The sequence below is a fragment of the Pan paniscus genome, chromosome 3, assembly GCF_029289425.2.
Source record: "Pan paniscus chromosome 3, NHGRI_mPanPan1-v2.0_pri, whole genome shotgun sequence".
Classification (NCBI taxonomy): domain Eukaryota; kingdom Metazoa; phylum Chordata; class Mammalia; order Primates; family Hominidae; genus Pan; species Pan paniscus.
In genome coordinates, this window is record NC_073252.2 from 31,016,649 (window position 1) to 31,040,492 (window position 23,844).

The window sequence follows — 23,844 nt, forward strand, 5'->3', positions numbered from 1 at the left end:
CATTTAATTAATTTGCTTTTTAGTAGATCAAACTGTTAGTGGGTTTATCAATCACCTGGAAATACTTTGTATTTTTCTACTCTTCTCTGTGGGTGTTCAAGGCTCCCCAAGTAGCTCTCAATTTTTTAGGCACATGATTGCAATTTTAGTGTCATTTAAGGACAGCCAAACTTGCTATTCACTTCATCTTCTCATTAGCATCTAGTCTCTGTTTCTCTCAGGCAGCCTTGGCACATGAATACCAGCCAATACTGCTTTTGTTTCCAAAGGTGGCCGGTATTATGGCCTGAAGAGGATAATAATGATAGTTTAAGTTTGTATCATTTTACGTTTTTATTATGAGCCTTCAGAATGGAAATGAATTAACTCTTAACTTTGGCCAAATGTAATTAGAACTCTAAAGCTGGGATCCATTCTAATGTTTTACTTATATAGTGCATAGTGGTATGGTCTATTTGTAGTTATCTGTATCCTTCCCTGATTCAGAAAGGGTGTTTCTTTAAAATAGTTGTTTTCTGGCCAGGCGGGGTGGCTGACGCCTGTAATCCTAGCACTTTGGGAGGTCGAGGCAGGTAGATCATCTGAGGTCAGGAGTTCAAGACCAGCCTGGTCAACATGGCGAAACCCCCATCTCTACTAAAAATACAAAAATTAGCTGGACGTGGTGGCACATGCCTGTAATCCCAACTACTCAGGAGACTGAGGCAGGAGAATCGCTTGAACCCAGAAGACAGAAGTTGCAGTTAGCTGAGACTGTGCCACTGCACTCCAGCCTGGGTGACAGAGCAAGACTCCGTCGAAAAGAAAAAAAAAAAAAAGCAAGAAACAAATAAAATAGTTGTTTTTATAAAAACAATAAAATAAAAGTATGGACCAAGAGAAAGATGATTTAACATTGAAGAACAGGCTCTTCTAGAGCACCAATCTTTACATACTTAATTACATTAGCATTCTCTTGACAAATAGTTGTTTTATTTGAATACTCTGTCTTTTGATAGTTATTGAATTAATTTGTCTGTGTACGTCTAATTGAGGATGTTCAGAACAGCCTTGTTATGTTTGTTTGTTTTTTCTTAGTATACTCGATTCTATTTTATGTAGGCTTCAGCTAAGTAGAGACAATAGGAAAAACAGCTCATGACGGAGCTGAGTGGAATTAAGAAAATCTCTGGTTTAGGCAGGGAAACTAAATCCTCTCACTGTTTTCTGACCTCACCTTGTATCTTCCTGTCAACTTTGTACATATAAGCAGATTGTAACCTTGGAGAGAAAAATGTAAGAGCCAAGTAAGAAAAAGAAAAAAAAAAAAAAAAAAAGAGCCAAGTAAGTAAAACTATAAGAAATAGTTTTACCATTTCAAAAGATAAATAAAAGTTTCCTCAGAACCAGGACTGTGTTTTATGGTGCTTTGTATTTCCTTCCATGCCTCTTACATGACTGGACTGATACATACATATGGTATTCTTTCTAATGAATCCTGGGATTCCATGATTTTAACAGCCAGTGAGGAAACATTGATTGTTTGGCTATCCAACCCAAGGCGTTCTTCTTTTTTTTTTTTTTTTTTTTTTGAGTTCAGGCCATTCTTCTGCCTCAGCCTTCCGAGTAGCTGGGACTACAGGTGCCCGCCACCACGCCTGGCTAATGTTTTGTATTTTTAGTACAGACAGAATTTCACCGTGTTAGCCAGGATGTTCTCGATGTCCTGACCTCGTGAACCGCCGGCCTCGGCCTCCCAAAGTGCTGGGATTACAGGCATGAGCCACTGCACCCGGCCCCAAGGCATTCTTTTGTAAGTTCCCAAATCATTTATACTCTGAAGTCAGGGCCAAGTATCTATGATGAGGAATTCGTATAATATTTTCTATCTCTCTATTTTTTTTTTTTTTTTTTTGAGACGAAGTTTCCCTCTTGTTGCCCAGGCTGGAGTGCAATGGTGTGATCTTGGCTGATTGCAACCTCCACCTCCTGGGTTCAAGCGATTCTCCTGCCTCAGCCTCCCAAGTAGCTGGGATTACAGGCATGCGCCACCATGCCCGGCTAATTTTGTATTTTCAGTAGAAACGGGGTTTCTCCATGTTGGGCAGACTTGTCTTGAACTCCCGACCTCAGGTGATCCGCCCGCCTCATCCTCCCAAAGTGCTGGGATTACAAGCGTGAGCCACCCCGCCCGGCCTCTATCTCCTTTTCCTATGTAGCTAATCAGTGGTTGACTCACTGACTAAAATACTTATTTTTAAGAGTATAGTTCAAACGGCGCTAATGGCCTTCGTGTGTGTGTATACTCTAACTTATGTAAATGGGTATAGACTTCCCTTTCTTTGATTGGATAGAATGAGTCTTTTAATTAATTCTTTTTCATGTTGCAATTTAGACAACTTTCAGGTATGTAGAAGTTGCTTCATATGTATGCATCTATTTAAATAATTATGATAGAATATATATTTGTGAATTTAAATAATCATGATAGAGTATGATATATATGGAAGTTTCTAGAACTGAGCTTCTTAACACTTTTTTTATATTAGTTTAGGAAACTTGTATAAGTTTGCTTATTTTTTCTTAAACATGCCAAAAATGGAGATATCTACAATGATAACTTTGCTGTCTATTTTAAAAAGATTTGAACTTGGATTTAAAAAAATAAATGTGAGGAAACATAATGTAAGGGGAACCTATTTGATTTGAGCCCTAATTCTACCACTTACCTGTGTGATTTTACATAAGAAGATTAAACACTCTGAGCTTCTGTTTCAAGTGTAAAATGAGAAAAATATTATTCCTACTTTACAGGGACTTTTTGAGGTTAAATTAGATAGTTAAATGCAGTCTTGTAATAAACATTGTAGGAGAGAAAAGATTTCTTTTTCTTAACCATTGCTAGATTGATAGCTGAGGCACCCGTAACAAAAGATAGAATAATAACAGCAAAGCATGCAAATTTATTTAATATAAGTTTTCCATGACATGGGAGCCCTCATTAAAAAATGAAGACCCAAAGAAATAAGTAAACATATGTTTTTATGCTTGGGTTTGATGAAGACGTGGGTAGTCATAGAAAAGTATGATTGGACAAAAGAGATGTGGTTTAATGTCTATAAACTGAGGGGAACTTAGCAAGGCCTATTTGTTCAGATTCTTCTGTGTGGCACTGTGTCTTCAAAGATAAGGATGTTCCTTTCCTTCGAGTATATGGAGGGCACCTCTCGAATGAGGGTCTTATGACCTGCTTCAAGGGAGAAGGGCAAGGGGAAGGTGAGAGTTGGCTTTCCTGCTCCTGCCGTTTTCTCAAATGCCAAGGTACCATATTTTGGGGTGGTGTTTCTTGAGCCCCATCAACATCTATACAAGTGTCACAGTAATTAATAATTATTGTCATTTATGGTTTTTGATATATCATTTGTATAAATGAGAAGAAAGTGAAATACCAAAATACCAACCAAAATTGTCTTTCTCATAGTCCTCCACTTTCCTAAATCCCATGTTCACTCTATGTCCTGTCTTTCATTTCAAATGGTTTCCTAGTATTAAAAAAGAAAAAAAACCAATAAACTTTTCAATGTTAATAATAACACTGGTTATTCTTAACCAATGGTTCAACTCCTCTATTATGCATTTATGCTCTAAAAATTAACATCAACTTCCTGTTGTTAGACTGTGGAAACTTAACATCAATTTGATTTTCTGGGTCATGGACCATACTCTGCGTTTTATATCATACTTTTTATTTTTCCCTAGATTTGAACATTAGACAAGGAAAAAGATAATGAATATTCATGGAATCATTTTACGTATTGCCAATTATATGCAAACACATTCAACAGATACTTGTACTTAATCTACACCAATTACATAGTGCATGATTTAGTATTGAAGCATACCTAATAAAAATAAGAAGAAAAACAGACATCTGTTTCTTTTAAAATATATATATTTCCCTGTCTGTGGTTTTGAAGTTTTTCAGGGTCACAGATAAAGGACAGGTTTATTCCTATGTGTGGGTGTGCAGTGTGTTCTTGTACTGAGGTCTGAGTTCTTTTCCAATTCTCTGCATAATTCAGTTTTCTTCTCCTAGCACTAGTTACCTATTGTTGGCCAAGGAGGTCTGGAGAAGGTAAACAATATAGCTTTTATATAAGTGAACATTTTACTGATTTTTTTAAGTAAATTTCTCAGCTTAATTTAGCCTCTGGGGTACGAAATGGAAGCTGAGTGAGACACAGAGATAACCTGGTAGAAGCTGCTCAAGGAATGATGTGGCTTCATCTGCATTTGTGTGTGTGTGTGTGTGTGTGTGTGTGTGTGTGTGTGTGTGACTTGTTGCCTGAGTGATAGAACAAATCCAGGAGAAAGGTTGAAAGGCAAAGACAAAGGCCATGTCTATACAACTTCAGCTGAATTGGACTTGACTGAAAGATTGGTTTGGTCTGATTTATTAGAGCATATCTCCTCAGTGTCTGTGATCTGAAAATTGCTTCCAGGGCCATTTTAATTAGCTGATTCAAATCAAAACCAACACATCCTGGTAACATCCAGTTCTACTCTGACCCTTACCAAAGACAATTTTCAGAATGGTGATTCCTAAGTAGTTGTGTATAAACTCAATAAGTGATTCAAGATAGGCACTTTTTGTTTCTAAACATTTAATCTTTAATGGTGAGAAAAGTACCTATTTCTTTTGGCTTTAGTGACAGGTGAGTATTAGTACACCATTGCATTTGTTGAGCACATCACAGCTTAAACCACAAAAATAGAAGCCTGTTCTTATGTAGTTAACATATGAAATGAGAGAGTTTCTGTTCCTCGATAACATTTTAATAAGTGGACTTCATTATGCTGCATAGCAATATGATTAATGTAACATTTAAATGCATTATATTCCTGGGGATGCTTTTAAGTTAAAAGTGTAAATCAGGTCCTGAAAATAAAAATTAAAACATTTGATACCTATAATTTCCTATTTTTTTAAAAAAATGTTTTTCTTATCTATTTATTTATTAAAAACCTTGCAGAAAATTTTACATAGTATCTTTCGCTTAAGAAAAGAAGAGAAATACTATTATAGGAGAAGAATTAACAAGAGAAGCTTAATGAAATTTTAGATTGTTAGACTAAATTTAAGAGAGAGATGGGGAAAAAAGGGGCAAAATGGGGATGCTAGCAAAATAAAGAGCATTTACTATAGTTTGCAAGAGGTGTATTCCACAATCTAAAATATGATAAACAATAGAAAGTCAAAGATAACCTTGTGATTTCAAAATATTAAAATTACATATGTGATACTATGATATAACAAGTAATACGATTTCCCTAATTGGTTATTTCCAAATATGCATGTATTCATTAATCCAATTTTCAGGGCAACCAAACATGTACCAAAAACACTGAAAAGAAACAGAAAGTACATGATATTTGCCTTCATAGACCACATGGTAGCCTTGTATAGAATGTGATAATTAAATGAATAACTTCACAAAAATAGTTAAATAGTTGATAACCGCTATGGAATCATATCATATATAAGAAAAGTGCATAATAGGAAAATCTAATGTGGTCCTGGTATACATTACTTTAAGGTAGTTTTAGTTGGTTAGTAAATAACGCACGATATCAGAAACTTTGAAATATTTAGCTTTCCTCTGTGTATAAGGAATTTTAGAATTAAATGTGCAGTGATATGGTTTGTGTAAATTAACATGAACTTTCTGAAACTTACAATTTAAATCATAAAGATTCACTTATAGATGCCTTGGTAAATGTGTTTTGCTTTATGTAATTAGCCCGAATATCCCCATATATATTAATTTTTAAAGCTATTGCTAGAGAAACAAAAAGATATTGTTTTTATTTCTAGAAGAAGACACCATTTAAATTTTAAAATTAAGACATATTTTAATGCTGCTTAACTTTATACAGCTAATATTGATAATATACTGTCAGAGCATTTTAATGCATTTTCTGTTCTCTAAACGATTAATTTTAAAGTTAGTCATTACTTGTTTTATTACACCATTTACTTTCACAAATAAGTTGGTCCAACATTCAGTGAAATAAGTCATTAATTTCTTTTCTAACTTTGACTCTAGTGTGCTGATGCATTGTTACATTGGAAATTAAGTGGAATATTTCTCTTCTCTGATCCTAATTCTTAAAAATAAGCACTTTGGGCAGTGAAATGTACCATGTTTACTCTATGAAAGTGATTTATTATTATTTTTTGGCAATATTCAGACTTACTAAGATTTTACTAACATCAATTGCACCACCATCGAATTGGAAAAAGACACTTTGTATACTTTCTGGCACCGAAAGTAGAAATTGACCTGTTGGTCAGGCTCAAGTTCAGAGAAATATTTAACACTATTTAAAACTGACATTAGCATCAAAATATTTTGAAGGAGTTTTTATCATAACTTTTATTTTTCCAAACTAGAAACAAAGTTGGGAAACATTGTGCTTTTACAGTCATGACTTTGAAAAGGGGCATAATTCATCCTTGACCAGAGATTAGCAGGCCATTTGTTGATAGCATATAACTTGCCCCGATTTCTGTAGAGAAAGTGAGCTGTCTAATGATTGCATTAAGAGACTAGAGCTACTTGGAAGGGTGTGAACATTCAGATCAAGCTCACATCTCTGAGATCTTAGGGATGTGCAAGTTGTAAAAGCACTGACAGCAAAGTTACCATTTCATTCTTATTTGTATTTGTAATATAAAGAAAGCAAACAACACTCCCCCAGCCCTCTTTTGACATTTCATAGCCTTGAAAAGCTTAAACTCTGAAACACACTAAATGCAGTGTTTCTTATACCATGCAAACATCTCTTGTCAGAGATAGCATTCCTGAGATTAGCCAGCTGTATTGATTTAGATGCCTCAGGGTTGTTAATTGTAGTGAGGATTGTTATGTCTCTATGGCTTCTGAAAGACGTTATGGCTACTGCAAATACATCTTAAAGAAGGAAAGAATACTATCAGCCAAGCTTTGGAACTAGGCTGGCAAAACCCTACTCACATCCCTGTAAAGCAGACATATATTTTTGTATTTTTTATAGGTGGATACAGTGCAGACCATGAACCCCTCTGGCCACATTGAGGAATCGTGTAAAATGAATGTATGTGCTCGTAAGTGAAATATATGCAGTGTTCCAACTCAATATGTTGGATCCTAATAGACCTGGATTTGTCTTGCGTAAAAAGAAATCGATTCCCAAGGGGCAGGATCACTAACTGATTAAAATGAAGCTTTGAGTTTGAAGAAAACAAAAAAGGCTTTAAAATAAGATCTCTGCAAAAAGGAATCAAACTGTGCTTTTTAAACCAGTGAAAAAAATCAAGCTCTCAATATGGAATAAAGGAGGGATGTGAGAGAGAGGTTTTGCAATCTTATCAATTACTGTGGAGAAACAGAATCAGATATCGCCATACTCAGGAGTATGAAAAGAAGAACAGGAAATTCTTTTTCTTCAGTTTGCACTTGAATGGACTCAAGCAAAGAGTGTGGATATGTATCTTGTTACTGTTTATAGTTAATAATGTGGAGATTAGTATATATGTGATTTCATTTGCCTTGTTTGAACTAATTGGATGCATTATATAGAAATCACCTGAGTCTGTGCTAGATCAACAAAGAAAATGGAAATGTATACCTCAGGATTGAAATCCGAGAAAATTAGACAATTCAATGCTATTTAATAACGCATTAAGAAGAAATACTACTGCCAATCAGGGAAAGTGAGAATCTAGTGAACACGAGAGGAAGTAAAATTTAGGCAATTATTACACTTGTTGAAACATAATTTATGACGGTGTAAAAGCAGAAGATAGATCACAGTATATGTCACAGACATTTTACACAGTTTCCAACTGAATTTGGGGTTAACTATGTAAGTGTTCAAGGAATGTATGGCCATTATATCAATAAGAAACTGTCCTTTTAAATTTGTGATCCTACGCATTTATATATGCAGAGGAGGGCCTTTTAAAATTTATTGAGGATGAATTGCATGCTGGAAGTACCTCTTTGCATTACAGTTACTTGCTCAATTGAAGATACTGTATAAAGTCTAATTTTTGTATGGGTGTGAGGGTATGTGTATGCATTTATGTGTGTGTGTACAAGTGGAAGGAGGTAAAATTTAATGATTAGCATTTGCACTTTGGTTTGTTACCTGGAATGTAAAGAGGTAGAGTAAACTGTCTTAAGCCATTCTGTTATCATTAGTAAAGATTATTATTCACAAAGGAAGCAGTTTTAAAATAGAATGACTACTTCAACAATTTGCCAATTAAATATATTATTTAATGCAATTGAGCCATTTAAATTAAGACAATACCAATGCCTGAAAATAATGAGAGTAGGCTCATGTGAAATTAGTCTGCAGACACTTGGAAACTCATAGTGTCCTCCTTCAGGCTGTCTCACATAGCGGCAGGATGTGAATCATGGGTGCTATTATAGAAAAAAATAGGGAAATATCTGTGTTCTAACCATAACTTTTTAATTCTACCAATAAGTTACATGTGCTTTCCCCCACTTTTCTTCAACCTAAATTATATAACCAGTAATGATATATCAACATGAACAAGATAGTGAATATTTAAAGCAGACTGACATGTTTTTGTGTAGTCACCGTGTGCCATAATAATTTTGAAACTGTTCTTCTCCGCTATTTGTACTCGTTTCTTTTTATCTTGCCGATTGACTTTATAGTTAAAATTTTTACCTCTTCTTTCTATGTGACAATCAACTGCAGTTAGTACCCTATCTATAAGATTACAGGGATTTTTGTCCTTATTTATGATACTATAATAAATTATAAGCCAACAAACTGTATAATTCTGTTGTATTGAATATTTTTTGTGACCAAAATAATAAAAAAACTACTTTATAAAATGCCTATATTTCCTATTTTAACAGTCTCTTAAAAGATAATGGGACATAAAATAGGTTCATATTGCTGGCTTTTAGAATACACTCTCTACAGCTTTACGAATAGAGAGAAAAGAGTTTATCTTAGACACTTAAGATAAAAAGATTTGACTGAGTTAATTATGAGAGTGTGTGGAGAGAAACACTCTGAACAAGTTAGAAGTCTAGATGTCAAATTTTGCTGTGCCACTAAACAGCCAGACATGAGGGATACATTTTTTGAGTTCACGAGTATTCAGACTTTTCAACTGGGTTTTGGAATACACTATCATTTTTAAGATAATTTTAAGTCTTAACTTCAAAGGTTTTGGTAACTTAGAAATGTTTCAAACAGATCCTTAATATTCGTCATCTTAATAATCAATATTGATCATTCATATTAAGAGAATCACATGCTGGTTTCCACTTAAATTGACCTCAAGCGCAAGACCAAGGGACAGTATGAATTGACAGTTGTTGCTACCTCACCATTAGTTTAACCTAAGGGAAATATGTACTGAGGTATAAGTTATCGTGTTCTGGGATCAATAGGTCCCCCCCTAAGTTAACTGAAGCAAGCAGTACCCAAGTACAAAATCACTGAATTTGTAACAGAGGAAACCTTTTTGTTCTGCATCGAGTTGAATGCATTGCCTGGCAGAATATTAAAGTGCAAGAACCAGTTTTTCTTGCTCTTTACCCCTGCAAGGATTGATCAGCACATGAAGGTTTCCTTGACTTCAAAGGCATTTCTGGACTTGGATCAGCCTGATTGAGTTCAGAAGAGAAGGAAACACTAGCCCCTGATGTTTATTGCTGTAGGCTCTTTCATCTAATAGTAACTCTCTGCTTTAGAAGAAGCAACAGGCAGAAAGTCTTGTGACTTTTAATTTCACGATTAATGTTTACTTGCAAAGTGCCTCACACAGAAAATAGTGCTTTTATTTTAGTTTCCTGCTACTACTCCAACTGTGAAAGGTCAGGGAACCAGTAGGAAGCAAAATGAAAGCATGTATAGAGGGTTTTTTTTCCCTTCTCTGAAGCATGCTGACTTGCAAAATAGTGTCACTTTCAGAATCCCAAAGGTGTGGTGGATAATCTTCAGGAAGCCTTATTTAGAGCACTGGTCACACTGAATTTTTTATTTAGGTGAATTTCTGGCCATTGATGAAACCGAGATAAGGAAATTTAATTTTGTCCCATTAATTCCTTATTTTCCTTAGAGGATTAGATGAGAGAGTTGCAGACTTCCACCTGCCAAATCTCTCTTATGTCCCCCTGTTTCTAAATAAACCTTCTACCCTTTCCTCTTGCCTCTATTTTGGGGGAAAAGAAAAGGAAGACTAAACTTGGCTCAAGGAAAATGGCTATCTACAGCAGAAGAACAGCTGTGAATGAGAATCACCAACTGAAAACTTATGTGCAGAATCCATCATTAGATTTGGACTCGCATGAATAAAAATGTCACTAAAATATAAAACAAAATCCAAAATGTGCTATTAAGGATCAAAACCTTGCTTTTGGTTTTAGTTCTTGTTATTTTTTTGAATGCTATTATTTCACTTCCCTGTTTGGTAAATATAGTTTAGGTGAACTGATTCTAATATTTCTCTGATGACTTTTGAAACTTAAGTTACTGAGTCAATTCTGTAGAGGCGATATATTCATTGCTCTCTTAATATTCTTATTAACCTCCTGAAGAAGATACTATTATGTTCATGATACCCATCTTGCAGATGAGGAAAATGAGATACACAGAGTTTCAGTAACTTGTAAAGCTACAGAACTAGCAGGAAGTGGAACTGGACTTTGAGTCCAGAGGTCACACTCAACAGGAGGGCCTCAGAGCTTTGATGCCAAATAGTAATTAATAAATTGAGAACTATCTAGGGATGCAGAGAGGAATTTTGTGGTTCCTTAAATCACATATCCAGTAGCTTGATGGATTCAACTTGCATGACTTAAGATGGGAAAGGTACTCATTAGTTCTAGCATACAGAAATATTGGATGAAGATGAAATCTGATATAGAAGATCTGCTTTAAATATTGTAGACAGCACTGGCCATGGTGGCTTATGCATGTCATCTCAGACTTTGGGAGGCCAAGGTGAGAGGATCAATTCAGGTTAAGAGTTCAAGACCAGCCTGGGTAACATAGTGAGACCTCATCTCTACAAAAAGTAAAAAACAAAATTAGCCGGGCGTGGTGGCAGGTGCCTGTAGTCCCAGCTCTCAGGAGGCTGAGGTGGGAGGATTGCTTGAGCCTGGGAGGTCAAGGCTGCAGTGACCCGTGTTCACAGCACTGCACTCCAGCAAGAATGACAGAGAGAGACCTTGTCTCAAAAAAACAAAACAAAACAAACAAAAACCAATAAATAAATAAATACATGCTGTAGACAGAAAAAAAGGGAAATTCTTTTCCAATTTACCTGCTTTGTGGGCTTAACGTATGTTCCTGTATATATGTATAATTTGTGTCAAAAAACATTTTGAAAATGAGTTTCTTGCCACTGGAACCTAGATGGAATGAGGAAAATGGCAACTGCATTCTTTGAACAGGGAGCGTTCACAGCCTAATGGGGTCACAGCCATCCATGCAGGCTAGTTGTTACAATGTCATGTGCTAAATGGCAGAATATCATAGTGATTAAGAGTGCAGTGTCTGGAATTCAGCCTGCTTGGGTTTGAAACGTGGTTCATACATTTACAAGTTGAGTGAACTTTGGACAAATTACATCTTACTGTCTCCATTTCTTCATATTTTATATGAAGTTATTAACAATATTTACTATTTACCTTATAAATTATTTATGACTGTTGATTAGATTAATCCAGCCTACGTGTGGCCAGTATAAGAAGAATTCAATAAATGCCAGAATTATTAATTTTCTTATTGTTGTTTCTATACTTGACATATGACTAGAGTGTAGTAGTTGCTGACTTAGATGTTCATGGGCCAAAATAAACCCAATGTCATTGTCAAAAGGTGAAATGCCTATGGAAAAGATAACCCTGATCCTTCAATATTCTCTATATGCTATTGTGTGAAACTCAGCAAAATTCAGCAGATACAAGTTCTCCAGTTTCTGGTCTGCTATAATTCAAATATAATTCAAATCTTATAGCTCTGTGAGCTGTAATTTTTTCAGGCATAGACAAGTGAAAGGAAACTGTGAAAGCCAAAATCAAATCTCTGTCACAAACCAATGATGAAAGTTTCCAAAAAGGTTGAAGAATAATTTTTGAAAATCACTTTATCCACAGTCATAAGGGTATATACAAGTTCCTCCGACTACTAGTAGCATAAGAATCATGAAACCTAAGAATTATAAATTGTCATATTATCATAAAAAGATAATACTGATTATGATAACCATTTCACAAATAGTTGTTATTCTTTGCAAATATTTAATGTGTCTATTATATTTCATGAGGATTTTATTTCAAAAGTGTTTCATTAAATAGCAAATGTGCTGTGTTTATTAAGTGATAAGATTTCAGTGTATGAACAGAAACAAAAATTCTTGCTTAATTGAACTGGACAACATTTAATATCTGAAAAGTCAGTAGCTTTCATTGGAAATAGTTAACTAAGAGTATTTTGGAGAAGATAAAATGAGCAACCATTGAGAATGTTCAGTTTTGCTTGTTTGAAACTACTTTTTGAAAGAAATATATTAATTAATAATCGTGACTGGAAAATGTTGCTCTCAGAAATGGCCCTCTGGTCTTGGAGTACATAGTATCATGTGTGAAAATATGAGAAAGTTATATTTTGACTTCATATCGTAGTTTAGCAACTGAACATCAGAAAAAAAAAACAAAGCCAATTTCAGATTTTCATTAGATGAGAAATCTCAATAATTTTTACAGATTTTATGAAAGGGCTGGCTACTCTATTTTTATGGATGTTAATATCACCATAATAACCTATCTTAAGCTGCTTTTTTTTGAAGTTCTAATGAAGAGTTAAAATTAGGGTGATTCAAAATGAACGTCTTAGCCTATATGGTTTGATGTTAGGGGAAAAATTAACATTTCCAATTTTAAGAGATTGGAGCTCTGAGATCAGGTACAGCTCAGTCTGTTTTCTAATTGCTACTGCTCAATTGTGTCAGTGAAAATTCTATCTCAGTAGGAGCCGAGGGGGATCCAGGTCTCTAATCTTTCTTTTCTGTGTGTCTAGCTGTTAAAGGCGGGTCGGCATGAGTTTTTTCTCCCCTATGTGTCAGACTTATGAAAGAAGCAGACATTTGGTATGTGCATTCCAAAAAGATCGGAAACTGGCTGCCTCCCGATAATACATTTCGAGTGGGTACAGTATTCTAACATTCTGCTGGTTGACTTTTAAAAAACCCTGCATACTTATTACATAAAAAAGTATGCCATTTTTTCAACCCCAAATTGAAACCTGATTGTTAAAGTTATGTAATTGATACAAATTACATGTTAAGAGACACTGGTAATATTAAGGAAATAATCAAATTTATCACGTGGGCCTTTTAAATAAAAATCCTTTGATGAACAGTCACATAAACGCCTTGCTATTTAGATTGAGAAGTTTGTGAAAATGTTTATGAGGCTTACTTCCAATTAGTCCTACCTTAAGAGTGATTGTATTCAGATTAACACCAAGGAGAAGGCAAACACAGAATCTTTTTATTTTTCAATAGCCCACTTTAATACTAGGAAGAAATACAATATGTATCTTGCACTACTACTTAGTAACTGTGCTCTTGTCATTTGAGATTAACATTTGGATTAAAGAGCATGATTAGAAGATTCTAAATTAGTAGTTACCAAGCTGAAATGACACAAAAGTTAAAACAAAGTAATACAACAGTCTATTTCATGCAATTTATTTCTTATACCAGTTAATTAGCACTTTAATTAGCATGATGTTTCATGTTGTGACCTAAGCCATTGTATTCCCAACGGGTTTAGTGAAGACAATTAAAAAAAAAAAAGAAAGAAAGAAAAAGCTGCAGAATTGTTGATGGCTGTGTCACATACCAGCAGAATTAAATATAATTCTTGACTTTAAAACATGAGAATACACATATACTTTGTTCCTGAATTCAGAACATATTTTTTAAAAAAGGCATTTTGATGGTATGAAAGACTTCCACAAACTCGAAGCATATGTACTTATGTGTGCAATAGCGTTAAAGGAACTACATTTTTAATTCCAAATGACCACAAATCAATGCCCAGAGGATTCACTTGGATAAAGAAGTACCTTTCACTATTTTGGGAACAAACATAGAAGATATGTATAAAGGTAATCATGGTTTTGAATAATAATGTGATTCATAGGAGTCTATTAAGGCCATTGAAATTACTTACAAAGGACAGCATTCTGGAGAGTCACAATGGAACTCTGCCTTTGGACAGACCTGAGGAAAAGAAATATGCACCTTAGAAGTCATTTGTTGCTTGCAGGACATAAAAGAATTCTCTCATCTCTCCTCTCCTCCCCTCCCCAGTGAGAACACATTCAGATTGTGTGTGCTTGTCTTTATCATGTGAGATAGAAGTTTCTGCAGAGCCAAAGACAGTCATCTGCCAGAAGATTGGTTCTGCCATTTTGCAACAGCATAAAAAATGGCCACAACGGTTGTGAATATTGGACTATAAAACACAGCAAACCTCCTGAAGGTGTTTTTCTCTTCATTTTATGCTGCTTACTATTCAAAACATGCAAAAAATAAAACATTTTAAAGATCTGATATCCAAAGATTCTGTCAAGCTTGCTTTGTTAATCACTGGAAGCTGTTGGCCTCCTGTTTTAGGACTGTATAATTAAACTATTAGTTTCCTTTGAATTTGTATAATACAGTAGGTCTGCAGAGGACTCTTATTTCCCCTCTTAAAAATTGTTCCATAGCCTCTTTTGGCAGTTAATCTACAGATATCATTTGGAATTTCTTTAGAATTGTTACATAATTCACAGATAATTCATTGCACACAGAACTGTGTATTTATGGAAATCTAATTTCATTGTTATGCAAAACCTTATAAGAAGGGAGACATTTAATTTTTTTTTCCTTGTCTCTTTTCTTTGTTGAACACATAAATTCAAAGGCTCACTTTTTGTTTAGTAGGGATTTTTGGCAAATGACATACAAAGTATCTAAAAATTATACATTTAAAATTTTTAATACAATCAATTGAAAGTTCTATTTTGTAAAATAAGAATAAATTTGTAATTTGTGATAAAAAAATCCAATAGACATTTTTGTTGAGACAAACACAAAGATGTGTGATACCTACATTTCTCTGTAGTTTGATGGCATGAATATTATTAGACAATCAGAAAGTTGCAGTTTTATTTTTGGTATGATAGTTAAGTGATAATGATTTGATCTGAGAGTGATCTTTCAATTTAAATCCATTTATTGAGTATTTAAATTACTATTTTTCCTCCCTCTTGGATTTTCTATGAAAATATATAATTTAAACCTATATATAATTTATAAATTAAAAGGCAAATTATTTAGAGCACTGATATGGATCAGTCTTTGAGACTTTGGGGAAGTTACTTAATCTCTCCTGTGTTTGTTTATTTATTTGTATACATTTTGAGATGGAGGTCTCACTATGTTGCCCAGGCTGGACTCGAACTCCTGGGCTCAAGCAATATTCCTGCCTCAGCCTCCGGAGTAGCTGGAATTACAGTCAAATCCTACCTTACCCAGCTCTCTTATGTGTTTAAATGAAGATAATAGCACACTCTGATGGCATTATTTGGAAATGTGGGTAAGTGAACATTTTACATATGACATACACAATATAATATATAACACTTACAGCACTTCCTGGCATAAAGTAAGAAACTGTAAGTAATAGCTGTTGTTAAAGAAGGCTTGGAAATGTGACACAAGTCACAAAGCTACTCACTTACTGATTGAGCTAAGATTCTAGAATTGGTCTCAGTGCAAAGCAAAGTATGTAAATGCATCTAGGTGCAATCTGCTATTAAAAACAAACACATATTTTCCAAAGGTCTTACACCAGTCACTAACTAGGCTGGGATGAGAATTGCAAGGGTGTCTGATTTTAAACCCTAATTTCCCTAAATGTTTGCAGGCGTCTAAACTTATTAGAGCTATTTATTGATATAGATTTCACAGCCTTGATAAATACACTTGCTGTTTACCAAGACTTTGAAAAGGTATGTTTTTGAATTGTTTAGAATATATAAACGTGCCCATAAAACATGGTAATATTTGTAAATGGGAATATACTAAAAATGATTAATGATCAATGCACACACTGAGTTGTAATTGTGAGAATAAGAGTTTCTATATTGTCTTTTAATATAGAAACTATTTATTAAAACAAACACCGAAAAAATATGTAACAAGTTTATTTATCTTCTAGTAGACTTCAGCAGAGTAATTAGGTAAGTTCATATTCTCACCTCCATTTTCATTTTTTTGAATATTTGGAATTATATTGATAAAAGGTGTCAGGCTGTTGTGTCTACGAGAAATCCCTTTAAAACCTTGACATTCTCTTCTCAGCTGCTGCTACATCATTTTTCTTGCCATTCAGTTTTGTTTAACTGTGAAGTTTAGGATTGCTTTATTTCAGTTTTCTTCAAATATTTTACTGCAGTTTTTCTTATTAACTGGTTTTTCAAAGATATATTACAGTTGGATCTTTAGATTGACTACTTCTCAGTAGGGGGCCTAACGGACTTCCCCAGTAGTCACCGTTATTTACTGTTTAGTCTGAATTTGAAATTGATAAGCCCTGATGACTGTTATTAGCAGTCATTCCACTTATTGTGCCATCTAGTAATATTGTATCATGGAAATAGGTGTTCTTTAAAAAAGCAAGAGTTCTCTCTTTCTATGTACTGCTGTGGTAACTGATCAAAACTATGAAATACAACAGATCATGGTTAGGCCTGAAGAGCTTAGTTGATCTGATATTACAGTTTGTGGACAAATTATGTATACTGGATTCAGATATTACATAGAAGGCTAAAATATTCCATACACTGCTGCCTCAGATTCTTGCAAGGACAGAACAATTTACTTCTTGTTTGAGTGTGCTCAGATATATCCAGTGCCAGTTTGCTTTTAATACGTAAATTTTAAATGTCTTGATTTAGAATCACATTACTCTGGTTTTAAACTCCCTTTCCCACTTTACTTTCTGTTCTTCTTCTAGAACTCTATTTTCCAACTAAATCTTATAACTTTCGAAGGCTTTTACGTGCTTTGCACTTCCCTGCTAGCTTATCCTAATCCTTACTGTTATCTCTTCTGCAATTCTCTTTCTAATTTTACATGAGTAAATCCTACCTGCCGTTTTCTTTTACTGAGCTTTTTCTAATTATTAAGTTGTTGGCGCTTTTTCTTTTTTTTTTTTTTTTAAATGGAGTCTGACTCAGTAGCCCAAGGTGGAGTGCAGTGGTGCGATCTCGGCTCACTGCAACCTCCTCCTCTCGGACTCAAGCAATTCTCGTGCTTCAGCCTCCCAAGTAGCTGGGACTACAGGCGCATGCCACCACGCCCGGCTAATTTTTATATTTTTAGTAGAGATGAGGTTTCATCATGTTGCCCAGGGTGGCCTCAAATTCCTGACCTCAGGTGATCTGCCCGCCCCTGCCTCCCAAAGTGCTGGGATTACAGGCGTTAGCCACCAGGCCCGACCACTTCCTACTTTGTTTTGTTTTGTTTTGTTTGGTTTGGTTTGGTTTGGTTTGGTTTGGTTTTTTTGAGACGGAATCTTGCTCTGTCACCCAGGCTGGAGTGCAGTGGCTCCATCTCAGCTCACTGCAAGTTCCGCCTCCCGGGTTCACACCTTTCTCCTGCCTCAGCCTCCTGAGTAGCTGGGACTACAGGCGCCCGCCACCACGCCCGGCTAATTTTTTTTGTAGTTTTAGTAGAGACAGGGTTTCACCGTGTTAGCCAGGATGGTCTCGATTTCCTGACCTCGTGATCTGCCCGCCTCGGCCTCCCAAAGTGCTGGGATGACAGGCTTGAGCCACCGTGCCCAGCCCACTTCCTACTTTTAATAATGGAATACTGTGTGCATGCTAGTGAATATATATGTGTATTTCTTTATCACACCATAATGTCTTCACTGGGAAGATCCTGGTGTAGTTCATATTTACCTATCCTTCTTTCCCAGTTCTTCGCAAAGTGCCTTGCTTATAGTAGATTACTAGATTGCTTACTAAACAATGGTTGAATTCATTTGATGCTGTAAATTGGAAAATTACGTGTTTTCTGGGGGCATGCAATAAATATTTACAGAGCTCCTACAATATACTAGATGTTGAGTTTATCACATTTTTAAGAAAATATTAAATTCTGGGTCTTACAGTTGAGGTAATATACACGTTTATATACATATATGTCACGAATCACATGAATCTGTAACAAATCATGTGAACTTCATTAGAGCTTCGCGTTCTTTTGTGTTACTCAGGATCTACTATATTGCTGGAATTCAGTTGTTACCAAGATAAATGTGTTACCCGTATGCGATAAATACACAGTGCCAAGAGTCCAGGCTCTAGTGGAGGACAAGTTGGTGTCCAGGCAGCATCATATAAAATGAGGCTGGAAAATGAATCAACATACCTAAGACGTTGTATTTAAGTTGAAGGAGATTCAAGTTGAACTTGGGAGGAATGGGAGTCAGACAGCATAGGTCTTTACAGACAGGGGAGTGGATGCCTTGATTTGTTAGAACAATAACTTTCATGACGGCACAGAGGAAGCAGTATAGAAAGAATCAAATAACCCTAAATATATCTGGGTTGTATGCTTACTTGAGACGTATCTCCATTAGACTTAAAACCCTTGTGACATTCATGGCCATAATTTATGTAAGATAGGATGTAGTAGAAACAATCGCATTTGGTCATTTCTAAGCACCAATATGATGTTTGGTACATGAGACTTACTTCTTTAAGTTGAGGAATAAGTATAATTAACAACAAAAGAGAAACATATTAATGCATGGTTTCAAAAATTCGTAGGCACAAAGACATTTTGTGAACAGAGTTCAGTTAAACTATTTATGTGTGATGATATGGAATAACTTTAATATAAATTTTTAAAAATTACTTTGTTGAATACTAACAGTAAAAAGAGACTTTCCTTGGTGTTAAGCTAGGTTCTCAATGAAGTCATGCCTAGGAGACTATCTTGATGTTGAAGGCTAAAGAACCATCACTAACGAATCCATGGCCTCTCATTTCTACCTCTGTCCTCTGAACTAACTGTTCAAGTTATAAACTGATTTTTATTTCAGGCTGCATTTGTTTTATACTTTGCAGCATATTACTAATTTTTAAAAATAATTTGTTTGCTTTTGTGCTTCCTGGTTTAAAAAAAGAATTTATGCTGCAAATAGTATGAATATGAGTTACACAGTTCTGTAGTTTATAGGACTCACTGTTTTCTTTTGAAAAAAATATAAAACAATTCATATGATTTCATTTGTAGTAAGACACTTCTGGCAGTTCTGTGACAGTGGAATTTTAAGGATCATCAATATCGGAGACATAGTCTGTAGAGTTACTTTTTTTTCTCCTTTCTTTTTTCACCTTTAATTCTAATTAAAAGATACTCTACTAGACTAGATGCTTCTGCCTGGATGTTTTCTGTCTGAACTTTGACTTGCAATCAAGAAAATTCAGCTTCAATCTGTTAGAGCTGAAAGGGCCTATGGCATGCTAGGGGATGTCTAGCATTTCAAAAATTCAGAATTCCTGTCCTATGAATAATGATTAATGTACAGTACTTACAATGTTAAATTTTCCAAGAAAGACACCCTGTAAACTTATTCTGTATTGTTGAAGCCATTCTTAATATTCTGTATAATGCAGAAGTTGCACATAACACATCTATGCAAAGTAGTTAACCCATGGTTCTCTAGATAAATATTCACATGCATATAATTTTCAAAATGCCTGGATTATGCTATATCATAAAATTTATACAAAATCCCATATCAATCACATTCAATGTACTTTATCATGTACTTTCTTACAAGTAATTGTATATTTATCTGAATTTTTTGTTAGTTTTCATAAGTTTCAGTGGGAATATGGTCTTTAACATTGCTGTTACTCATGATGTGACAAATTTCAATTAGAAAATATTTATTTTTCTAATTGAAAGAGTTAAAAGTTTTCTTTTTAAAATTCACTTAGAAATCAAGGTTTCCTTACCAGACTTATTATTATGAGAAAATATAATCTATAATATATTTTTGGAATTATTGCATATAATTCAAGATTTTCTCAGTTCTTAATTTGCTATTTATGAATATAACTTTTTTTTTTTTGGGAGACGGAGTCTCACTCTGTCACCCAGGCTGGAGTGCAATGGTGCAATCTTGGCTCACTGCAACCTCCACCTGCCAGGTCCATGCGATTCTTCCGCCTCAGCCTCCTGAGTAGCTGGGACTACAGGCACACACGACCACACCCGGCTATTTTTTTTTTTTTTAATTTTTAGTAGAGACGGGATTTCATTATGTTGGGCAGACTGGTCTCGAACTCCTGACCTCATGATCTGCCCACCTTGGCCTCCCAAAGTGCTGGGATTACAGGCGTGAGCCACCTTGCCCAGCCTATGAATATAACTTCTATTGATATCATAAGTAAAGTATATTAGGGATCCTAATGTCAGTGTGGGGTCATGAGCTGACTTGACTGAGGCATTAACCAATGGAGTGCAGGAGTATAAAAATACTAGATCATTTTGGATATACACATGCAAACACATATATATACACATACATTTGTATATATTTTTGCAATATGGATTTTTCTTCATGTATATGTTTCACATATATATATTTATTTGAAAATGTATTTTTTCAATTTGAAGTATCACCAGAGAGCTATAATTACTCAACAATAATTGCTGAGTAGCAACTTTAGCCCAGACACTGTGCTTGATGTTCTGAATTTGAATATAGGAAATAAAATATCTGTGTTTTCAAAGACCTCACTACCATGAGAGTTAGATGTGTTGGAAGTGCTATAGCAAGACAGAGATAGACAGGAAAAGTGAGGATATTTGGGAAAGGTTTAATGATACAAGAACCTTTTGAGTTGAACCTTGTAATAAATTAAGTTTCCTCAAACTAGGACAGAAGAAAAAAGCATTTCAACTGGATGAGAAATCATGAACAAAGTCAGGAGGTATCAAAGTGCATCATTTATTAGACAAAAGGCACATCATCCAGTGTGGTTAAGAGTACAGGGAGCATGGGATGAGTGACTAGATGGGAAGTGGAAAGAGAAACTGGACTTAGCCGGAGATGGGCTTTGACTTTTATGCCTAGGAGTTTGTATTTATCCTATAAACATTTGGAAGTCATTGGAAGTTTTCATGCAAGAGATAACAAAATACCTGTTTTGGGAAGTTGGCTCTGCTGATAGAGTGGAGGGCAGTTTATGGTGAAAGCTCTGGAAGGAGGGATGCTTGTCAGGGGACTAGTACAGTCTGATGAAGTCTGCTTATGTGATTTTGATGCCATGCCCTTGGACACTGACCTTGGAGACAGATCAAGAAGCATATGGACAGAAGGATATAAACTATTTGGTAGGTGGTTAGATGTTGGGAAAAGATTAGATGTTGGGGAAAAGAGAAAATAGTAATGGATAAGATATTTGCTTCAGATTTTAGTTTTGAACATTTTAATAAGAAAGTGGAATTGGAAATGTGGGAGATAAACATTAGGAGGAAAGAATTAAACAATTTATTTACATTTAATGATAGGTGACTCCATGCAAGTAAATGAAATACCCAGTGAATATATGCATATAGAGAGTAAAAACAGAAGGCAGAATGCTAATCTTGATAAGCCATGGAAGGAGAGCATAAAAGAAAAGCCAATGAAGTAAACTTAGAATCAGGGGAAAATTGTGATAGAAAGGAAAGAAAGAGTGTTTCAGTATACATGGAGTCAACATACTAATAATAATATCAAAAGCAACAATAATAATAAAAATCAATTCAATCCCTGCTAGGCCACTAGTCTTTAAACTAAAGATATTACACAAATTATCTTATTTAATCCTAATAGCATATTTTGTTTTAAAGAAATAGAACTCAAGTTTATCACTTAATATTTTAAACCAAAGAAAGCTTCATGAATCATGAAGTGGAACTCACAAGGTCATACTGGAGGATGAAGAAACATGTGCAGGAAAGAAAAAGGTGTATTCCAGCTCCAGAGGGTAGAAGTAAATTGAGAAGTTAATAGGAACAGGTAAACTGTCTCTTTCAAACACTACTGCTGGGATGACTTAAATCCAATTATGTTAATTTATTTAATTCCTATGCTCACTATTTAGATTCCAGAGAGAGAATGCTGCTGAAATGTCCTGTTGGAGAAACTAGCCAACCTTTTGGTTAGAGAAGGGTAACATTTTTTGACTAACAGTCCTACCAGGCTAAATTCCGTGGGTGAAAAGTAATTTGCTCACGGGAAAGCAGGGTGTCCTTATCAAAAGAAAGTAGAATACAAGAGTATGTTAAAATTGTATTGTGTAAAAGTGACTCATGGATCTTCAACTTAAATGTGAGGGTGCCAAATCTTAGGGTAATTAAGTAACTTGCTCAAATTCACGCAGGTTAGTAAGTGAATGAATTCATATCAAAGCCAAACTCCATCATTCAGATCAAGAAAACTGAAGTGAGAAACGGCTATTTTATATAGCATTTCTAATAGTTTCATCAGTATGGTAGCCAGGCAAGAAAATTATTAATACATCAAGTTTTATGGAGCCAATTTTAAGTAAATTCTTTGCCAAGAATTTATGCAGGAAAGAAAAGGAAAGAGCAGTTCGGCAGTGGAAGAGAGGAAGGATGATCTCTTTTACAAAATAGGAAAATTTGGTAGGTTTGTGGGTTGAAAAAAAGTTAGAGGTTGAACAGGAAGGAGAAAGTACATGGATGAAACAAGATCCTGTCAGAGGCAGGAAGGAGTGGAATCAAAAAGTCAGATGGACAAAAGAATAAGGATTCTTTTGAGATGCAAAATGAGATCCAGATGAATAAAGATGCAGATAAATTTGGAGATATAGAGGAGGGAAGCGGAAGGGGTTCACAACTGATAGGCTCAATATTTTCAGCAGTAAGAGGGGAAATCATGTGTTGAGGTTGAGGGGAATGAGGATAAGGGTGGGGATCTGAGGAGGGTGTGGTGGGAACAGCTGCTGTGTGGAATGGGAAGACCAGCCAAGTAGGAATGAGTAATAGGGCTGCTGAGCAGCTCTGAAGGTTCAGCTGACATCGGAAATCATAAATTTGTAGCAGAGTCAATCAGCATGGTTATTCAATTTTCTCAGGAACTCTTGGCAGCCCAGGAGGAGGAGGAGAGCAAACAGATGGTAGGACTGATTTGGTAATGGGATTGGCAAGGCAGCTGCGAGAGAAGGTTAAAGAAGGGAAGAAATCAATTGCACCCATGAAAGTGTGTTGAAAATGGTTTATCAGGAGGATCAAAATTAGGGAGAGAAGGAAGTCAAGCCAGGAAGGATTAGACACTGCCGATTCAGGGAAGAGTGAAGCCATGGAGGTCATTAGCCTTTGAAGCTTAAGAGGAGGTTTTGTGAGCATGAGTGAGTGGGATAGGTGATGAGAGAGGAAAATTTCACAATTTTAGATATTACAGTAGAGCATTTTTTTGTTTCAAAACAGCCCATTTTGTATCTGTGAGTGTGATTGCCAAAGCTGAGTAGAAGTGACTGTCACTGAAATATAAGGCAAAAGAATTTCAAACCTAAATAGGGGAATATGTCATCCAAGTCATTGAGAATGGTGATGATTTATAGAAGATAAAACAATAGGAACAACAAAAGCAACAATAAAACACCAGCTGCCAAGTTATTCAAGTGCATTTTTTTTTTTCTTAGAGACAGGGTCTTGCTCTGTCACCTAAGCAG

At 35.3% G+C, this 23,844-nt stretch overlaps 1 protein-coding gene across 7 annotated transcripts in view; it reads left to right on the top strand.

Annotated features, from left to right (window-relative positions):
• PCDH7 (protocadherin 7) overlaps positions 1–23,844 on the top strand; it is a 428,766-nt gene that overhangs the window by 63,439 nt on the left and 341,483 nt on the right. Inside the window, exon 2 of one of the 7 annotated variants that reach the window (XM_034958420.3) lies at positions 7,057–8,887. The exons of the other annotated variants lie outside the window; for them this stretch is intronic. Coding sequence (XP_034814311.1) covers positions 7,057–7,134 — 78 coding nt within the window. The 3' untranslated portion in view covers positions 7,135–8,887. Of the gene's footprint in view, positions 1–7,056; positions 8,888–23,844 lie in introns of those variants that run through there. 7 annotated transcript variants of the gene reach the window in all.